At 47.0% G+C, this 16,627-nt stretch overlaps 1 protein-coding gene and 1 pseudogene across 2 annotated transcripts in view; both read right to left on the reverse strand.

Annotated features, from left to right (window-relative positions):
- Positions 1-1,535: 1,535 nt before the first annotated feature.
- On the reverse strand, positions 1,536-1,600 carry LOC138474982 (U6 spliceosomal RNA; annotated as a pseudogene).
- Positions 1,601-7,517: 5,917 nt separating this feature from the next.
- ALDH18A1 (aldehyde dehydrogenase 18 family member A1) overlaps positions 7,518-16,627 on the reverse strand; it is a 1,219,662-nt gene continuing 1,210,552 nt past the window's right edge. For both annotated transcript variants that reach the window (XM_069611512.1, XM_069611511.1), the window contains exon 18: positions 7,518-8,600. In XM_069611512.1, coding sequence (XP_069467613.1) covers positions 8,419-8,600 — 182 coding nt within the window. In that variant the 3' untranslated portion in view covers positions 7,518-8,418. The remainder of the gene's footprint in view (positions 8,601-16,627) is intronic.

A 16,627-nucleotide genomic window follows, 5' to 3' on the forward strand; every position in this document is an offset into this window, starting at 1 on the left:
TTATGCCCAAATGCTTTGTAGACCTTTAAGACTCTCTGTTGGTATGTTACAAGTGATACCCCGTCTTCTGGGTATTTCTGCAATATAACAATGTACAATCTTTCGAAAAGCCGCCATCCCATTATAAAAGGGGGTCCTTGCTACTGGTGCCCTTTTAATACTCCCTTCTCATCCTCCTTCATGTCCTCTACTGATACGTTTTGACCTCTCTTTTGACAACTCATTAATGAAAAAATATCAATGCATTTTTTTCACCATGTTTTCTCCTTCACTTTCTCATCCATATACCATGATTGCGCCTTCATGGACTGGCCTTGGGCATCCTTAACGACTGGGGGCCTGCCATATTTCGCCATTACTGCTTCTGCCCCTTGTATTGCTACAGTGGTGACCCCTCCCGGTGTCACCGGTAAGCTGGTGGTCGTTCCCTGGTGAATAGACCCTGGCGTACTTCCTTGTGCCACCCTCTGTCGTGTGGGAACCCCGTTGCCCACTGGTCCAGGCCCCCCTGCCCATCGCCTGCACTTCCTACCCTTGCCCTTTTCTGTTCGTTATTGCTCACTACTCCCTTCCTATTCACTCATGCCTTTAAATGGCCCCCCTCTTTACCTTCGCTACTTTTCGTCTCTGAAGACGTTACCCCTTGCTTTTCCCTGTGCCTCTTGTGCTTCTTAACCTTCCCACCATGGGTTCTGGGCGACTTACCCTGAGCCGTGCTGCATGCTTTTAACCTTTTTACCAATTTTCCCCCCAACTCTGTTATCTCTTTTCACCGTACCTTTCCTTTGCCTCCTCAACGGCGCCTCCGGCTGCTCCTGTGCCCCTCTTGGTCTTCTCTCGGCCTCCTTTGGCCTTGTGGTATTCCTCTTTGCTGCTGCTGGACTCCTTTAGCAGCAAAGGCGACCTTGCCCTTGCCTTTTCATCCTTATTCATTACATCCAGCACCCATTGTGCTCCATGCTCCAAGGTTCTGGGCGACTTACCCTGAGCCGTGCTGCATGCCTTTCACCTTTTTACCATTTTCCCCCAACTCTGTTATCCCTTTTCACCGTATCTTTCCTTTGCCTCCTCTACGGCGCCTCCGGCTGCTCCTGTGCCCCTCTTGGGTCTAGCATGTTCTTCTCTGGCTCCTGCGACTCTTCCGCCACTTCTCTTGCCCTCTTCTGTCCTTGGGGTACCGCGGCTTCCTCGTTGCTGTCCGTGGAATCCTCTAGCAGCAGGGGCGACATTGCCCTAGCCCTTTCTTCCTTTTGCATCACATCCAGCACCCATTTGGCCCCATGGTCTTTTTCTGCCTTTTTGGCCCATGCGCTGAATTCTTGCGCTCTTCTTGTTCTTTCTTCCGTCATTCCCGACTTTTGCCTCTTCTGGCTTTCCTGTAGACTTGCCTTCGCTCGCCTTGTTCCTCCTGTATTGTTTCACCGGGCCCCTGTCTGGCTTCCCGTGTTGCCTGTTCCGACCGTTCTAATTCGGCACGTACTGCCCCTTTAATGCTTACTGCTAACTGCATTTACTGATTGTGACACGGGTGCTTTTAAAATATGGAACGCTTCACGAATTTGCGTGTCATCCTTGCGCAGGGGCCATGCTAATCTTCTCGCCGTGCCTTTCCTTTCTTCAGGTGCTTAATTGTCTCCTGGGCGAACGCTGCCCTAACCAGCTTGATCTCCTAAATGCGGGCTTCCCCGGCAACCCCATACTGATTGTCGGATCCACCGTGCCTGATGCGGCCCGTGATATCACCCTCGACACAGAAAGGAGAGAAGTCCCCATGCACACACAGGGAAAGCAGGGGCAGCCTCATCAACTCGGTCCCTAATATTTACCTCCATTCGTTAACTTTCCTTATTTTACTACATGCGCATGGCTACCAATAACACCCTTGACTCCCACTTAAGGCCAGAGGGCGCTACCACTCCCATCCTCACTCCTAAGTACTCCAGGAGCCCCTTTCCCACGACCGTTTTAAACAAGTGCTAGTCACTGGTGCGCCCATGGTGCCGTGGTCGCAAAAGGGGGCCTGCCATCCAAGCAACATTTCCATCAAAATACCTGTATTGCGGCCATAAACCGCCGTGGCCGCAAGAGGGGCATGCCATTACAGCAACTGTGTCATAAAATGTATGCATATCGTCGCGCCACATGCGACACCATTCTTAAAACCCATTGTGCTTGATCAGGAAGTATGCTCTGTTAAAGCAAACACTCTCTGAGGCCGCTCCCCGCTTCTAACAGCGCTTTTGTAAAAATTTGCTAATTGATTGTGTCGCCCCGAAGTCTGGAAGCGGAATAGCCGATTAATTATACCAAATCCTTGAATGCCATATGGGCACGTGTGCTGCCTTCCATTCCCCAATCGCACCCTTTCCGTTGCTTACTAGACGGCATCCGCCTTGCTGCCTGTTCCTCATGCCCTCCACCAGGTTCACAAACCTGCTGCTCGAGCTAACGGCCATAACCACTACAAACGCCCCCCAAAGCATTCCCAGCGCATGCTCCAACTGCTGAACCGGCTCCTTACCGACCGCCCTTTCATGGCTGCTGCGAAGTTCCCATGCGCTGAATTCCTGCGCTCTTCTTATTTTTTGTTCCATCCTTCTCAACTTTTTGCCTCTTCGGGTTTATTTGCGCCTGGTTTCCTGTGCTGCCTGCTCCGCCCGTTCGTTCCAGCTAATCCGCTTCTTATTGCCCCACCAGCCTGTTCTCCCTGCTGTTGTCCCAGCACGTGCTGTTTGTTGCAAAATAAATGTTACTTGTGTAACTGAGATTTCGCCGAAAAGTTTTTTTTTTTTTTTTTTTAAACAAAACACTTTCCGATGTCAGCAGTTGGAGGGTTGGCGCGAACCCCCAACCTTCGAGCTGTGAGCCTCAAACCCTTCTTGACTGTTCCACCGCGACTGGCAGTATGTACTGCCGCTTTAAGGCCTCTGATGCGTGTCCTTCGCCCCGCCCCCTAGGCGCGATGTTTCTCCTGTAACTTCCGCGGCTGTCTCGGGCGCCTGCTTCAGCTCTCCGGCTCTCGGTGACGTGTTGTCCGATTTCTCCCGCTCCGTCCACCGCCTTCGCTGCCTGGTCTTCCCTGATGGCTGGGATCTTCGCTGCCTGGTCTTCCCTGATGGCCGCGGTCTTCTTTCTTCTCCCGTACCTCCGCCTGGATGCAGCTCCGGCTTCCCAGGTACGAAGCCGTTGGTGCAGCTTCTCGCCTTCCGGGGTCTCGATCTTCGCCGATGGATGCGCCGCCAACTCGAGGTGGGTCCTCCTTCTTCCGCTCCTCCTACGTTCTTCTGTCCTTCCCGCCACTTAAGCCCGCAGAGGCGAAATTGACTAGGGAACCGACGACCACGATCCGGACTAACTAAACGCCTAAGCCCGCAGAGGCAAAACGTTTCCTTCTCCCCCTTTTCCAGGCCTTAGGAGCTTACCCGAGTGAGGTGAGCTCCTTGCCTGGTTGTGCCCATCCTGCATTTCCTTGGGGTACTTATACCCCACTGGCCCTTTGTTGTCCCTCTGGGGGGGCTGGACTTCCTCCTGCCCCCCTGTTGCTTTCCTCACACCTTTCCCCCATCCGTGTGGGGTTTCCCTAGCAACGCTGAGGGTGGGGGCGCCGCTTGGCTTCCCCTCCCCTTGTATTTCACGCCGTTCTGTTTCCCCCACCCTGCGCCTAACCCCCCAGGCCCTCCATCGTGCCGTACTTTGTACTGCACGGGGCCTGGGGCATTCTTTCCGTTGGGGTGGGGGCTTAGCTTCACCCCCACTCCTTTCTCTGTTCAGTCCCGGCCTCTTCACATAGAGTAGGAGTTGCTGCGTGAAGCTCCGTTCCCGGCATAGAACACTCTCGTTCCGGGCTGCTGATGCTTTTGGCCATATCTCGCCGTTAGATGTGTGATTTCACTTGTTTTTTCATCCTGTAATGCCCCTGGTGGTCGCCTTCCTGGGGGGGGGGGGCTGTTTGCCCACTGGGGGGGTTCTCAGTGGGGGCTCAATCCACTGTCAACGGGCCCTGGAAGGGGAGAGCTATGCAGATGCTGCTATCATCTGCGCGCCCCCTGGTGGCCTCCCTGTCGATCTTTTTAAGATTCTGCTGGAACCTCCTTTTCACAAAAGAAATTATTTTGAGGCGAATAATTACCTCGTATATTGAGATTTGCAGGTACTGTAAAACCAAAGACTCGGTTGAAACCATTAAACATCTATTACAATGCACTGCTCTAAAAGATCTGCAATCTATTTATTTGGACAAATTGTTGCTGACAATAAACTGGCAAGATGAGGAAAATCTCTGGAGACGATGCTTGGGTACAAATAACATCAAGGATAGGCTTGCCATTGCAGCATTTCTGAAAACTCTGCACTTAACTACTTGCAGTGCTCCAGAGCTCCAGATAAGACTTGGAAGTGGGAGTATTTTACTCTATTTTTTAAAGTTGGGAGTAGAATGACTTTATAGGCAGTACAAATGTAATTTAAATTCCCAATGAGAGTATTTTATACGTGGGAAAAATGTTTTAACCGGAAAACTGATTTTGTTTGCCAATCATTTCTTTGAACCTAGTTATTTACGGACATTAAAAGCTACAGCTTTACTTCTTCTGATCAGGCAGTTATAACAGTCGCTTCTTCCTGTGGTAGTACGTGTATTACTGGTCCAAACATATCCATGGAGGTGTGTGGTTGAAAACAGGGGCACAAGGTCGGTTTCCTATTTTTTGTTGGGAGTATTTTTACTCCCCATTTTTATTTTTTGGGAGTATTTGCCTATTTTTACAGAGTAAAAGTGTCCGATACCCCCCTTATCTGCAGGGCCGACTACTTAATTGTTAACTTTGTATTGATCTTTATGGAAACATTTCGAAACAATGTCTTTATTGATGGTTATTTATATAGGATAATCTGTTGTGGTTAATGTGAATTTTATCGTGTTTTATGCAGTGTGATGTGAAAAGGGGAAAATTATCTGTTGATTTATTTTTCTTTATGTAAACTTTATTTTATGGATTCCATACTTTAAATATTTAAGTCCGATTACTGTTCTTTGAAAAGGTTTTAACTGAAAAGAAAAAATTCAAAAAATAAATACACTGAAGTAGACTAATTTGTCAAGCTTGCATTGGGCATCATATCCAAATACCTAAATAACTGTTTAAAAATAATCCTTGTAAATGCGTATACAAGTATAATAGACAAAGAGAAAAATGGAGCACCCTTTTGTGATTTTCATTAAATGAATGCCAGATTGCAATGGCTGATGGTCCAAAGAAAATAAATTCCTGCGTGCAGGGCAAAAGAAAGAGAAATTGAATATTTTTTTTAAGTGCACTTATTTTACTGACGAGGGGAGGTTAGCGGGAAGCACTTCTGTCAGTACTTTAGACCGAAGGAGTGTTCAAGGTTAAGAATAGCGTGTTCAATAAGGCAGTAAGGGTGGCCAGTGAAGGGTGGCTAGCGTACACATTACAAGTCAAATGTTTTCACACCAGCAATTAGACGGCTAGCAGTGCAGAACTGCCTTCAGTCCTAGCAAAGACATCTGCTGGAGACTGACCAAACGTGCATCAATATGGTTTAAGTTTAATTATTAGTTTCCCTTTCAGAAGGCCAAACGGGAGATGAAAAGCAGTCTCCACTTCAGACAGGAAATGTGCTCTGTTAGCACTGTGTTACGGAGTGAATGATGACACTAGATGGAAACCAGGGTAGGGAACATGGTGTAAAGGAAAAGATGAAATAGCCAAGTTTGCACCAAGATACTTAAAAACAGAAGGACAAAACATTGCCTTACTCACTTGAAAGCTGCAAGCAGAATGCAATAAGATATTCCTCCGCTCACCAGGAGACACCCAAAGTTTATTGCAGTTACGATCAACAGATTCAGATGTATGTGTGTGCTGTTCAAGGAAGATGCTCTTGTTGGTCAGTAAAGATCCCAGCTGCTCGATGTCGATATATATGCGTGACCTATATATGAGTGACCAGATGGAACCCTGTGGCCCTCCACACATAACAGGTAATGGGGGTATGAGGGAGACCTTGATACATCCATCTGTATGAACTGGGCTCTATCAGTAAAGGGATTGCACCAGGAAACAACCACCAATCAACATTCTGTTGAGCACTTATTCCCAGTGGCCGGTATGTTGAATGTCACTAGGATATAAAGAAACACCATAAGGCAGACAAGCTCTTCCATCCAGCATTGCACTAACCAGTACTTGTGTGGGGTGGGTGTTTCGATGCATAAAGAGGCGAAGTCAGACAGTGTGACAATGTAAAGGAATTGTGGGATTGAATATGGTCCAAAAACCAGGTCACAAGATCCTGTTCAAGCATCTGGCCACCCTCCAATCTTCTCACCATATACTATTCACATTTCTGAACTTAATCTCTTCCTATAATTTATCATGTCATTTTGATGTGGATGACCCTCAAATCATTTTCTCAGTTTCTACCTTTTCTGATTCACTCAGCACCATCTCACTGCCATGCAATCCTGAAAGGTCTCACACTTTTTACATCTTAATCCAGCTAAAACCGAGCTACTCTTCATTTTGGCAAATACCTGGTCCTCCTCCTCTGCCGACTGCCTGTCCATCCCTTGCCCCCTCGCATTCCCTTTACACTTATCTTTGGCAAAAAATGTGGGCGTCACCTTGAGTCTTCTCTATATTTCTCCTCTCCCATTTCCAACACTGCCAGCATCTGTCATGGTGTGCCCTATAATATTCGGTGTGCCTCGCTCTTTCATAGCCTCCTCTGCCACTAAACTCTTCCTTAAAGCTCTAATTTTCTCCCGACTTGACGATTGCTCTGATCTTCTGTTTGGTCTTCCTACCTCCCACCTCTCCCCCTATAACTCAGATGAGCATGGTGGAAGAAAAAAGACCAGACTATCAATGACCCCCTCGTCTTTCTATTGCCCCTCTTCCTTTTGAATCTCATCTTCCTTTCCACTTTCTTACTGTCGCCTAGAAAGGTTTCCATTGTCTCAGCACTCCATATCTCCTCCATTATTTCTCTTTATAGTCTTTCTCTCACTGCGTTCGCAATCCCAATTCTTTCTCACCTCTCCTGCGCTCCCTCTTGCTTCCGCTCCTTCTTGCTTCTAGCACCTAAATACTGGAGTTCTCTCCCACTCCCTTTCAGCTTTGTCTTTTCTCATATTTTACTCTTCTTATGTCTCGCCTTCTTCCCTCTCCAACTGATTCTTGTTATTGCTGGACTATTTCATACATGCCCTTCAATTGATGTTGTACCATTTTCTCCATAATGTGCAGTGCTTTGGCAAACGCGCTATTTAAATCCAAACAAATACAAATGGGAGTTTTGCTCTTAAAAGTAAATTGTCCAGGTCTCAGCTGTCTGGACTGGTTTCATTCAAAAAATTGTAAAACTGTATATATTTCAAGGAAACGGGGAAGATGGAGTATCTTTTGAAGTGAAGCTGAAATAGAGGTGGAACATTGTGGTCAGCGACCTTCCCAGCAAAAGTAGGACTATGGAAAACAGTACAGGCACTCGCATTTAAACTAAAAGCAGTTTCACTAGATTTTTATTTTGAAAATAATTCAACAAAATATGGTCTCTTTTTGGGGGTTTGTGGTAGAACAAAAATTCATATAAAAAGAGATCAGCAAAATATTTTAGCAGAATTAGGCACATCCACATACAGGACTTTGAAAGTGAGTTATATACAAAAGTCTTAAAAACGAAATCACTTCCAACCGTCTTTCTTGGTCAATAAATACATAGCAAATTGAACATTTTCTAACACAAATTTAAGGACGTAATCCTGGAGCACAAATAGAAATGGAATCATTTCATACAGAGGACATGCGAGTCATGAAATTTAAAAGTGTTGTTCGCAGTCCAAAATAACATATCCTTCTAGGGAGTACACAGGTATACCATTGTGTTAGATTCAAAGAAAATAAAAACAGAACAGAATTTCAGGAATTAGGACAGAAGAGCTAGATGTCATTTTAGGTGCATTTTCAATTTTCAGTATCGACGTAATTAATCTCTTTGGCACCTAACAATTTTAAATATGTGCTTTCTACAGCTGTTTCAAAAAACATCAACCACTGTTTTGCAGATATGTTGACTCTTAGTCACAAAGGCCCACTATACAAATTATATTGGATCAAAATTGATACAAATGCCTCCACTGTTCCAGCATTTACTTTACATTTATTAGTTTATTTAGTGAGCAGTGCTGGCACTTACAAGTGAAAGAAAGGCCCTCTGTGCGGATAGAGCCAATCTGAAATGGTAATTTAAAGCAGACTTAAGGTTTACTGCAATACAGAGAAACCTGAAGTAGCATTTCTTTCTATTACAGTATGGTCAACAGGGCTGCCCCACACGTTTAAAGATGAACATTTTACAGTGCTAGGTTATTGACATTGTCCTACAGCACATTTCTTAGCTGGCAGATCTCTGAGGGACAGGCAGGTTTTCATGAAGATACTTCATGCTTCCTTGTTCCGCAAAGTCAGACACAACATGATTTTGTCCCCTAAGCAACCATTTTGTTGTCAGAAGTCCCTCTATTCCCACAGGTCCACGCGCATGAATACGAGAAGTACTTATTCCAACCTCTGCTCCTGCAAACAAGTGATGAAAACAACAGTTATATTCATTGGCTGACATTTCATAGGAATTATTACATAAGGAACATACAAAGAATTGATTTCATCCTGTGCATTACATGTTCCAAATATAGAAAAATACTGGCCCTGTTCAGTTTCAACATCCTGTGTTGTAACTGGTTTGGCCACAAGATTTTCTGGTTACCAGCATTTTGAAATCTAGGTCAAGATGGAAGATAATTGACTAAACCAAATATCCTATGCATCTCTTCCACAGGTCAGTAAATGTAGCTATCTAAATGAATACTGCTGAATACCTTGCTCTTATGATCACAATCTTGTAGCAAGTGCCAAGTGAATACATGTGGGTAGAAGTAGGAGCAAAGTACATGCTAGACTTGCAAAAAGTCAGAAAAGGGAGGCCACCAGGGGGCGCAGGCAAGATGGCAGCCTGAGCGTGTAGCTCCATCCCCTGCCCTGCGTTTGTTGTGGAGGCTGGTGGAATTGTTAAATACCCCGACAGAGGTTCCCTGGCTGGGCGAACCTGCCCTGGTGCGGGGGCCGGGGGGGGGGGGTTGAGGGGGCGAGGATTTGGCGTCTGTGTGCAGGAGCTTCAGGAGGTGAAGGCAGCTCAGGCCTGCTTTGGGGAGTGTTAGGCAGAAACTTGCGCAGTTCCCTTAGGGACCACTGCAAAAGATTTAAGACTACAGGTGTTTGGCAGTAAACCCACTTGGTAGCAGTCTGTACCACACAGATTCACTTGGTAGCTGTGGCTGAGCAGTCAGACTTCCCTCAAGAAGAGTTAGGCAGAATGCAGAGTATACACAATAGGTACAGAGATACAGTAGTACCAACAGACACTGACCAGAGCTTTGGTGTAAAAGTATATAATTATTTATTTAAAAACACACTTGTAATTTACACTAGCAAAAACAAGGTGAGTAAAATCAGCACACAGTCACCATCATATATATATACAACCCTATTCACTTATTAGACAAGTCTTAGTGAGAAACACCACTTATTTTCAGATAGAGGTGAGCGCTTAACATAAGATGACAATCTAATAACTTGTAAAGAAAGGGAGGAAAAAGGCAGAGTTAAGGAAGCACACAAGTTTCAATACTTTTACAAAGAACCACAGTAAGGCAGGATAGGCAGAGTTCTACTGGAGAGCAAGGAAGTCAATTGTAGGGCCCACTCTTGGAGAGAGCACACAGAAGGGGTCCAGGTTCACACAGTGGGGTTATGCCCAAAGAGTCTTGTAGATAGTTCGCACAAAAAGGATGAAATTAAAGTCAGGAAAAGTTAGCTACGTTGTCCCAGGCCAGCCAAGGTTAGAAAGTCAAGGCTTTACTGTCACCCCGAACGATCTGTCGCAAGGGAAGCCAGGCGGGACACAGTACCTTACGCATGAAGGAAGCTCCAGCGGGGGCAGTTGTTCCTGGCAGCAGGTGCAAGTCAGTGTTTCGTCCAGAGGAAGAAGAGGTCTCGCCGTGGAGGAAAGATGAAGGTCATTGCACTGCCAGGGAAGAAACCAGCCGCAGAGTCCTCCAGTTAAAAGGTACTACCCTTCTCTTCGTGGTAGTGGTAGTGGTAAACTGTGGTATTCCGGTTGCCGGGTTGCTTGGCACGGGCAAGGCGGCCACGAGATGCTCCAGGAAGGTGAAAAGAAGGCAAAACTGGTTATCCCCACCAGTCAAAGGAAGAAGACTCTCCGGACTGGAGATCTCCTCTGTCGTCGGGAAAGGTGGTGAGACGGTTCAGCAGGGCTCCACCGGTGGTGTCGTCGTTGCAGGTCGGCTCAGCTTCTCCCTCCTCGGATTCTTAGGTCCTGTGGCGACTTCTGAAGTTCCAGTCCCCAAAGCCCTGCTTTTATGTAGCACACCCCCATTCACTTAGCCTAGCTGTCAATCAAACATGCTAAGTGGTGAGCCGGCCGGGTCCCCACTTGGGCCAATCACACAAGAGTGCGACTTGAGTTACCAAGGTAACTCAGTCCAGGGTGCCTAAACCCCCCTCCCACACCCCTGTGGTACCCAGACAGAGTGGCACCACTTTTGGAGGCTTCTGTGGAGAAGGCCGCCAAAAAGTGGAACAAAGGGCTCGACTTGGGTTGGAGTCACAGAAGAGAACACAAACGCCATTTTAGAATCGAGTTCTGGCAATAAATACCAACCAGTGAATTAATATTAAATAAATAAACCAGCGGTATGTTTGAGACTATAAGAATTAAATAATTAAAGTTGGTAGCCTCGAACAATGGGAAAATCCCATAGAGATATATTCGTGGTCGAATATAAAAAGTAGTATCCACTGCCACCAGCCAAAACTCGATCAGAGGGGACGGAGACGTGCCCCCTCGAACAGACCCCGGGGCAATCAAATTGCCCCGACCAGTACATCCACAATATGATGGTTTGTACTGGTTTCTGTTCATAATTTGGGACTAGCAAAGCCAATGGTGACTTTACATGCCCTGGGAGACAGTAGTCAGTCCCAGGGTATGGAGTCTATGTTCGGGGGGTCGCTACGACACCCCTGGGTTACGGCATGGAGGGTGCTGTGTAACCCACATCAACAAAAAAAAACACGAGACCCTATGGAGTAAAAGACCCCATAGCCCATAAAACACATGGAAAGTTAAAGGAACACCTCAGATCATGTCTAAGAGTGGGAGCAAAAGAATCTCACTCTTAGCAGGAGAGAAAAAAATAAACCCCAAAAAATCCAGCAAAGCTGCTGGGGGACTCGCTAGGTTTGGGAAATTAGCCTTACAGAGAATTCTCCCTAACAGGGAGACTGAATGCAGTGAGGCGGGAGAAAATCTGTGCTGCATCCCTGCACTGTGCCTCAGTGACAGCAGCTGGCAAGGCTGCAGTGCTGATGGGGTGTGCCCTCTCCCTGGCATGGGCGGCAGCCCTCACTGCCGAGATTTGGAGCAGGCCAGGAGGCAGAGGGAGGAGGGGAAGGTCTCAGCGGCCCTGGTGGAGCAGAGTGAGCGGGAAGCCCAGTAGAGCTGGAAGTCTCGGAATGTGCAGGAGCAGTGGGGATAACCCCACAGGGCCTGGGGGCTGGAGGAGGCAGAGCCTCATGTGAGGCTCACCTCAGCTGGCAGGCGGCCGGCCGGTGATCCCAGCCCGAGATACTGAAGAGGAGCTCTGCCTCGGGAAGCACAGTGCTGGAGCAGCGACCCATGCCACAACGCGCCCCAGGAGAGGACTGGTCTACTGGCTTGTATACTTGACAGCATTTTATACATTTTGCTTGCATACAGGCAAAACCCAACCTCAGCAGTGCTACAAACAGATTCTTCTTTTACAATCCACAAGGTAGGGGGGCGGGGCACTACAGAGATCTGGAGGAGCAGGCTGACTGGGACACAACCTTGAAAGGCACAGGGAGAGAGCGTTCGAGGAGCACAGATAAGTGGTCATATGGCCCACTGGAGGGGGTAAACCCTGGCTCACCAAAGGGGTGGAAGGTGGTGGCCTAAAGCCTGGAGAGCATGAGGCTTGTGCTGCAAGACTGGGACTGTGGTGGTGGCCATTTGGAAGCAAGTGAGGACTTACAGCCCCCAGAGTGGAACCATTATGGACCACCGCAGAGCAAGCAAAGAGTGACCAGTGGGCCTTGTGCGCCTATGTGCCAGAGGAAGTTCTGAAGGCTGGCGCAAGGCAAGGCGGAGGAAGGTAGCTGTGGAACAGGGTGCTGTGGGTGGCCCCTTGGAGTAGAGGAAACAACGCCCTGCCAGGCAGGGTCGAGCTGCAGTGATATGGAAGGTGGATTAGCAAACCTGTGGGGAGGGGCAACCCAACGGTGGAGAAAACTCATCAGGTGGGGCACCCCCTGTGGCAATAGGAGTAGCTGAGGGTGGTGCAGCACACTGAATTGTAGGAGGTGGTGCAGGTGGATGAGTTGGAGAGAACCTCTTGAGCATTATCGATACCACATTGGTGAGAAGATGGCAAAGGCTAAGGGGGACGGAGACCTGCACCCTTCCGTGGGAGAGATTGGTACGATCAAGAGTGACATTCAGGCCATCCTGGAGGAGATACAAGGCAGAGGACGGACATAGGAGCCAAGGTGGGGGACCTCTCGGTGAAGGTGAGCACTTTGGAGGAGGGAGTGGGAGTGGGAGTGGAAGCCAACCAGGGATCCTCTACGGTTTGTGGAGTTGGAACGGCAGGAGGAGGGGCTGTGCCTCAAGGTAGAGGACATTGAAAACCGAGAGAGGCGCAAAAACCTTTGTTTTTTTGGACTAAGGTGGAAAGGGAATCCCCCCAGCGACCTGGAGCAGAAGGTCCAGGACACATTGAGAATGTTGCTGGGTACCAAGGAAGGTGAACGCGTAACTTTGGCCAGAGTGCACCATGCAGGGGGAGGGAGCAGAGGGCCACGCTCGGTCCTGGCACGGCTATACTATTACAATGACAAGGTGAGGATCCTCGAGAAGGTGCGCTGTATGGGCAATGTACAGTACGGAAACTACAGAGTGGCCATCTTTCTGGACCTGTCGGGTAGTAGACTACTGAAGCACAAGAAGTATGGGCCTCTAACTAGTTGGCTTCAGGAGAAAGGAGTCAAGAACAGGTACGGCTACCCATTTGCACTGATTTTAAGGTGGGAGGGCGAATGACACCACCTAGTCACAGAGGCAGAGGTTAAGCAGGCCACAGATGACTTGGTGGGTCCACAGGGTGGTACTTCACAGAAGGAGGAGGGGTGGCGCTGATACTGGCCGGGACCCGCAGGCATAAGATCCAGGGGGCTAGAACATTCCGGAGGCTCAATACCCTCTGACCCTGGTGGGATTGCATGTGGGGGCCTCAGGGGGTGGGCAAGTCAATCATCTGGTTGTTTCTTACACTGTTTGTACTTAACCCTCCCATTGGGGGGTATTCGGCTGGGGCAGGACTAAGGGGAGGTAATGTGGGTGTTGCAGGGGGCTGGGGGTGTAGGTAAAATGGCCAGGGCAGGGGCCTCAACCCTGGTGATTCGACTGGGTGGTCTGAGATGGGGGTGGTTAACTTGGGGCGGGGGAGGGGAAATGATCATTGAGGCAAAATGCATTCCAAGAGAAGTCTTTGTACTCCCATTTTCAATATAGCAGCTACCCAAGCAAAACAGACAAAACAGACTATTAAAAAAAAAAAGAATCCTGCCTCCTTTGAAAAACAGATCTGGCAAGGTATGGAACTAAACGATTGTGACCCAACCAAATCAGGCAGTCATTTTTCACAGCAGGAAACAGTCTTGAAAACAGCATCTGAAGGCCTGTTTAACAGTGAAGCCTGCTAACAATGGGGCTGCAGGATTATCATTTTAGGTACTTTGCACCATCAGGAAATTCTCTGGCAACTGGTAAATAAGGCATTTTATCAACACAGGGTTCTTCAAATTGTGGGGCGCAACACCATGCCTGCGGGAGGGGGCCACGAATCCCACAGCTTGAAGGACAATTAAGCTGCCTTTGCTTTAAACCTTCAGTAAGATGCTACTTTCAAGAATTAAACACAGCTGGACTCCCATGTTGTGTTAACTTCTTGAAAGGAGCACCTGACAAAGGCAGAATGCAAAGGCAGCCCTAGCCTCAACACAGCAAATAAACAATGACTGGCTGTTAAGCTACTGTGTTGTGGCAAACGCTGCTTTTCAGTAAGGTGTTACTTTCAAGAAGTAAACTCGGCGTGGACTCTTCCATGTTCTGTTCACTTCATGAAAGGAGCACCTAATTGAAAGGCAGAAGGCCCTTTGGTTGTGTTGCGACAAGCACTGCCTTTGCATTAATCCTTTCATTAAGGAGCTACTTTCATGGATGAGAGGATGAACTGAAACATGAAAGAAGGAAGCGGTGGAATGAGGGACAGATTAGGAGGCAAAGACAGAAGAGGAGGCAGACGCATGAGAGCGAGGTTTAGACAGAATAGGAATGAGAGTTTAACATAATTGAAGGGAAAGGGAGTGAGACAGAACAGGGGGCAGGGGGGACAATAGGAGGAGAGGGAGAGAGACAAAGTGCCAGAATTGGAAAAAGAAACCAAACAGAGGCGAGCGAGCGAGCAAGAGAGAATGGAAAGATACATTAAAGGGGGTGATAGAGGGCAGAAGATTGAAAGAATATGAAAATGAGAACCTAAGATTAAACAGTCAGGACAGTAAGAGGAGAGAGAACAGGAAAAGAGAACAAGTAGAATAGGAGAGAAACAAAGACAGAAAGCAAGGGGAAAAAGAAAATTGGTAGCGAGTCGAGAGAGCCGAAACCCCAGGAGGGGGAAAAAGAGAAGACATTTCAAGAATGATATGAAGCCAAGAAACAAACAGAAAGAGTTTTCAGAGAGCCAACAGACCAAACGGGTGCAGGGCTAGAGAAATAAAAGTCAGACCTGGAGAAAGTGGAAAGAAAGAATTGGACCGTTAAAGGAGGTAGAATCGGGAGTAGGAAGTGTGTAAGGAGGTGCAATAAGAGACTGAATTTGAGGGGATGAGAAGGAAAGGTATATTGCAAGTAGTAAGGTGACAGAACAAGAAAATGGCAGTCAAGCCCAGAGGGGAAGAAGGGAGACCGAGCAGGTGCAGTAAAGAAAGAAGAGAGAAAACAGCATAGTTACGGATGGGAGAGACCATATAAGGAAGAAGTGTGATGCAGAAGGGATTAACAGAGGAGGCAGTGACAAGGCATTTAAAAAAGTGACAATGATGCATGGGAGCCTGCTGCTGAGTTATAATGTGTAAATCCCCACCCATAGTAGTTAACATATTTATGCTGCCAATGGCCTCAATGCCCCAGGGTGGGGGCCCTGACTTGAACACTGCAAGGGGGGTTCGGGATAGAAAAGTTTGAAGACCACTGCCCGAAAGTATGATCCAGCACAGATCATTATGACAAAGACACTGCACATGTTTACAATAGCAGTGGGTTAAAGCTGGATCAGTGAAAAGGAAAGCTAATTTCTTACTAAGAAAGACCAACAGTAAATACACAAGAACCCCATCAAACCCCTAGGTAGATCGATCAATAGTTTCAGTCAGTGGTTGTTTCTGTATTGGATCTTCTACGTATACACGTAGACTTTTTACAACAACTGACATACATCAGAGATTTGATGCATATTTGAACTGTTTGGGAAGATCAGCAGTTTGAGTCAATGATGGGTATTTGAGTGGTACTGGAATTGGAGTTTGTACAAACATTTCCTTTAGCAGAGGCTATTGATACTATGATCCAGACTTCGTAGCAAGGAAAAGATCCACAAATTGTAAAAAGGGTGTTTTTGAAGGACCCCTATCATTCGTAACAACTCGAAATGAGTTACTTAATAAAACACAATTATATACCAAGACAAAAGGCATTTGGATGGTGTGACTTTAGCAGAGTGTGGCAGACCGTTATATGTTAAAATTTGAGTTGACCACAAATAACATGGGAGCAAACCTTTTAGACAATATACCCATGTGGAATGGATTTAGGTATGATGCATTTCAATGAATCTAGGAATGCATGCCATGTGCGGAATGGCTAATGAACACGATAATTACATCAATTACACTGTGATTTAGAGAGAAATCGAAATTGCCTCACTAGCTTCTCAACCAAACATGTAAATGACAAACAAATGCTATAAAGAACGTGGATAAAAATACTCCTACTTTGAGAGTTTCTGCCAGGATAGGCAAATTATGCACTATGTGAGAAAACAAGACTTTGAAAAGCAGGCATTCACCGGGTCTGATAAAACTTTAGTACAGGGGGTTGGCAAAGAATTGGATTCAAAATGTATTCATGCTAGCCATAAATAACACTGTCCTGCTTACACCAAGGCGATAAATATGTATACCAATTGGGGAGCGTGTGTGCTGGTCTATATCGATATATACATGTGCAAGAAATACTAATTATTAGCTGATCAGAAGGACTTGGGTATTGTTCCAGACTGGACACATTGGTAGCTAGCCTCCATTTCCCTACAAAAAGAATTGCAAAATTTGACCACTAAGACAGAGAGCGCAACATAAAACTTTGCCCACAAACCTTTGGGGTC

Source organism: Ambystoma mexicanum, chromosome 8, assembly GCF_040938575.1.
Source record: "Ambystoma mexicanum isolate Mex_15411 chromosome 8, UKY_AmexF1_1, whole genome shotgun sequence".
Taxonomy (NCBI): Eukaryota; Metazoa; Chordata; class Amphibia; order Caudata; family Ambystomatidae; genus Ambystoma; species Ambystoma mexicanum.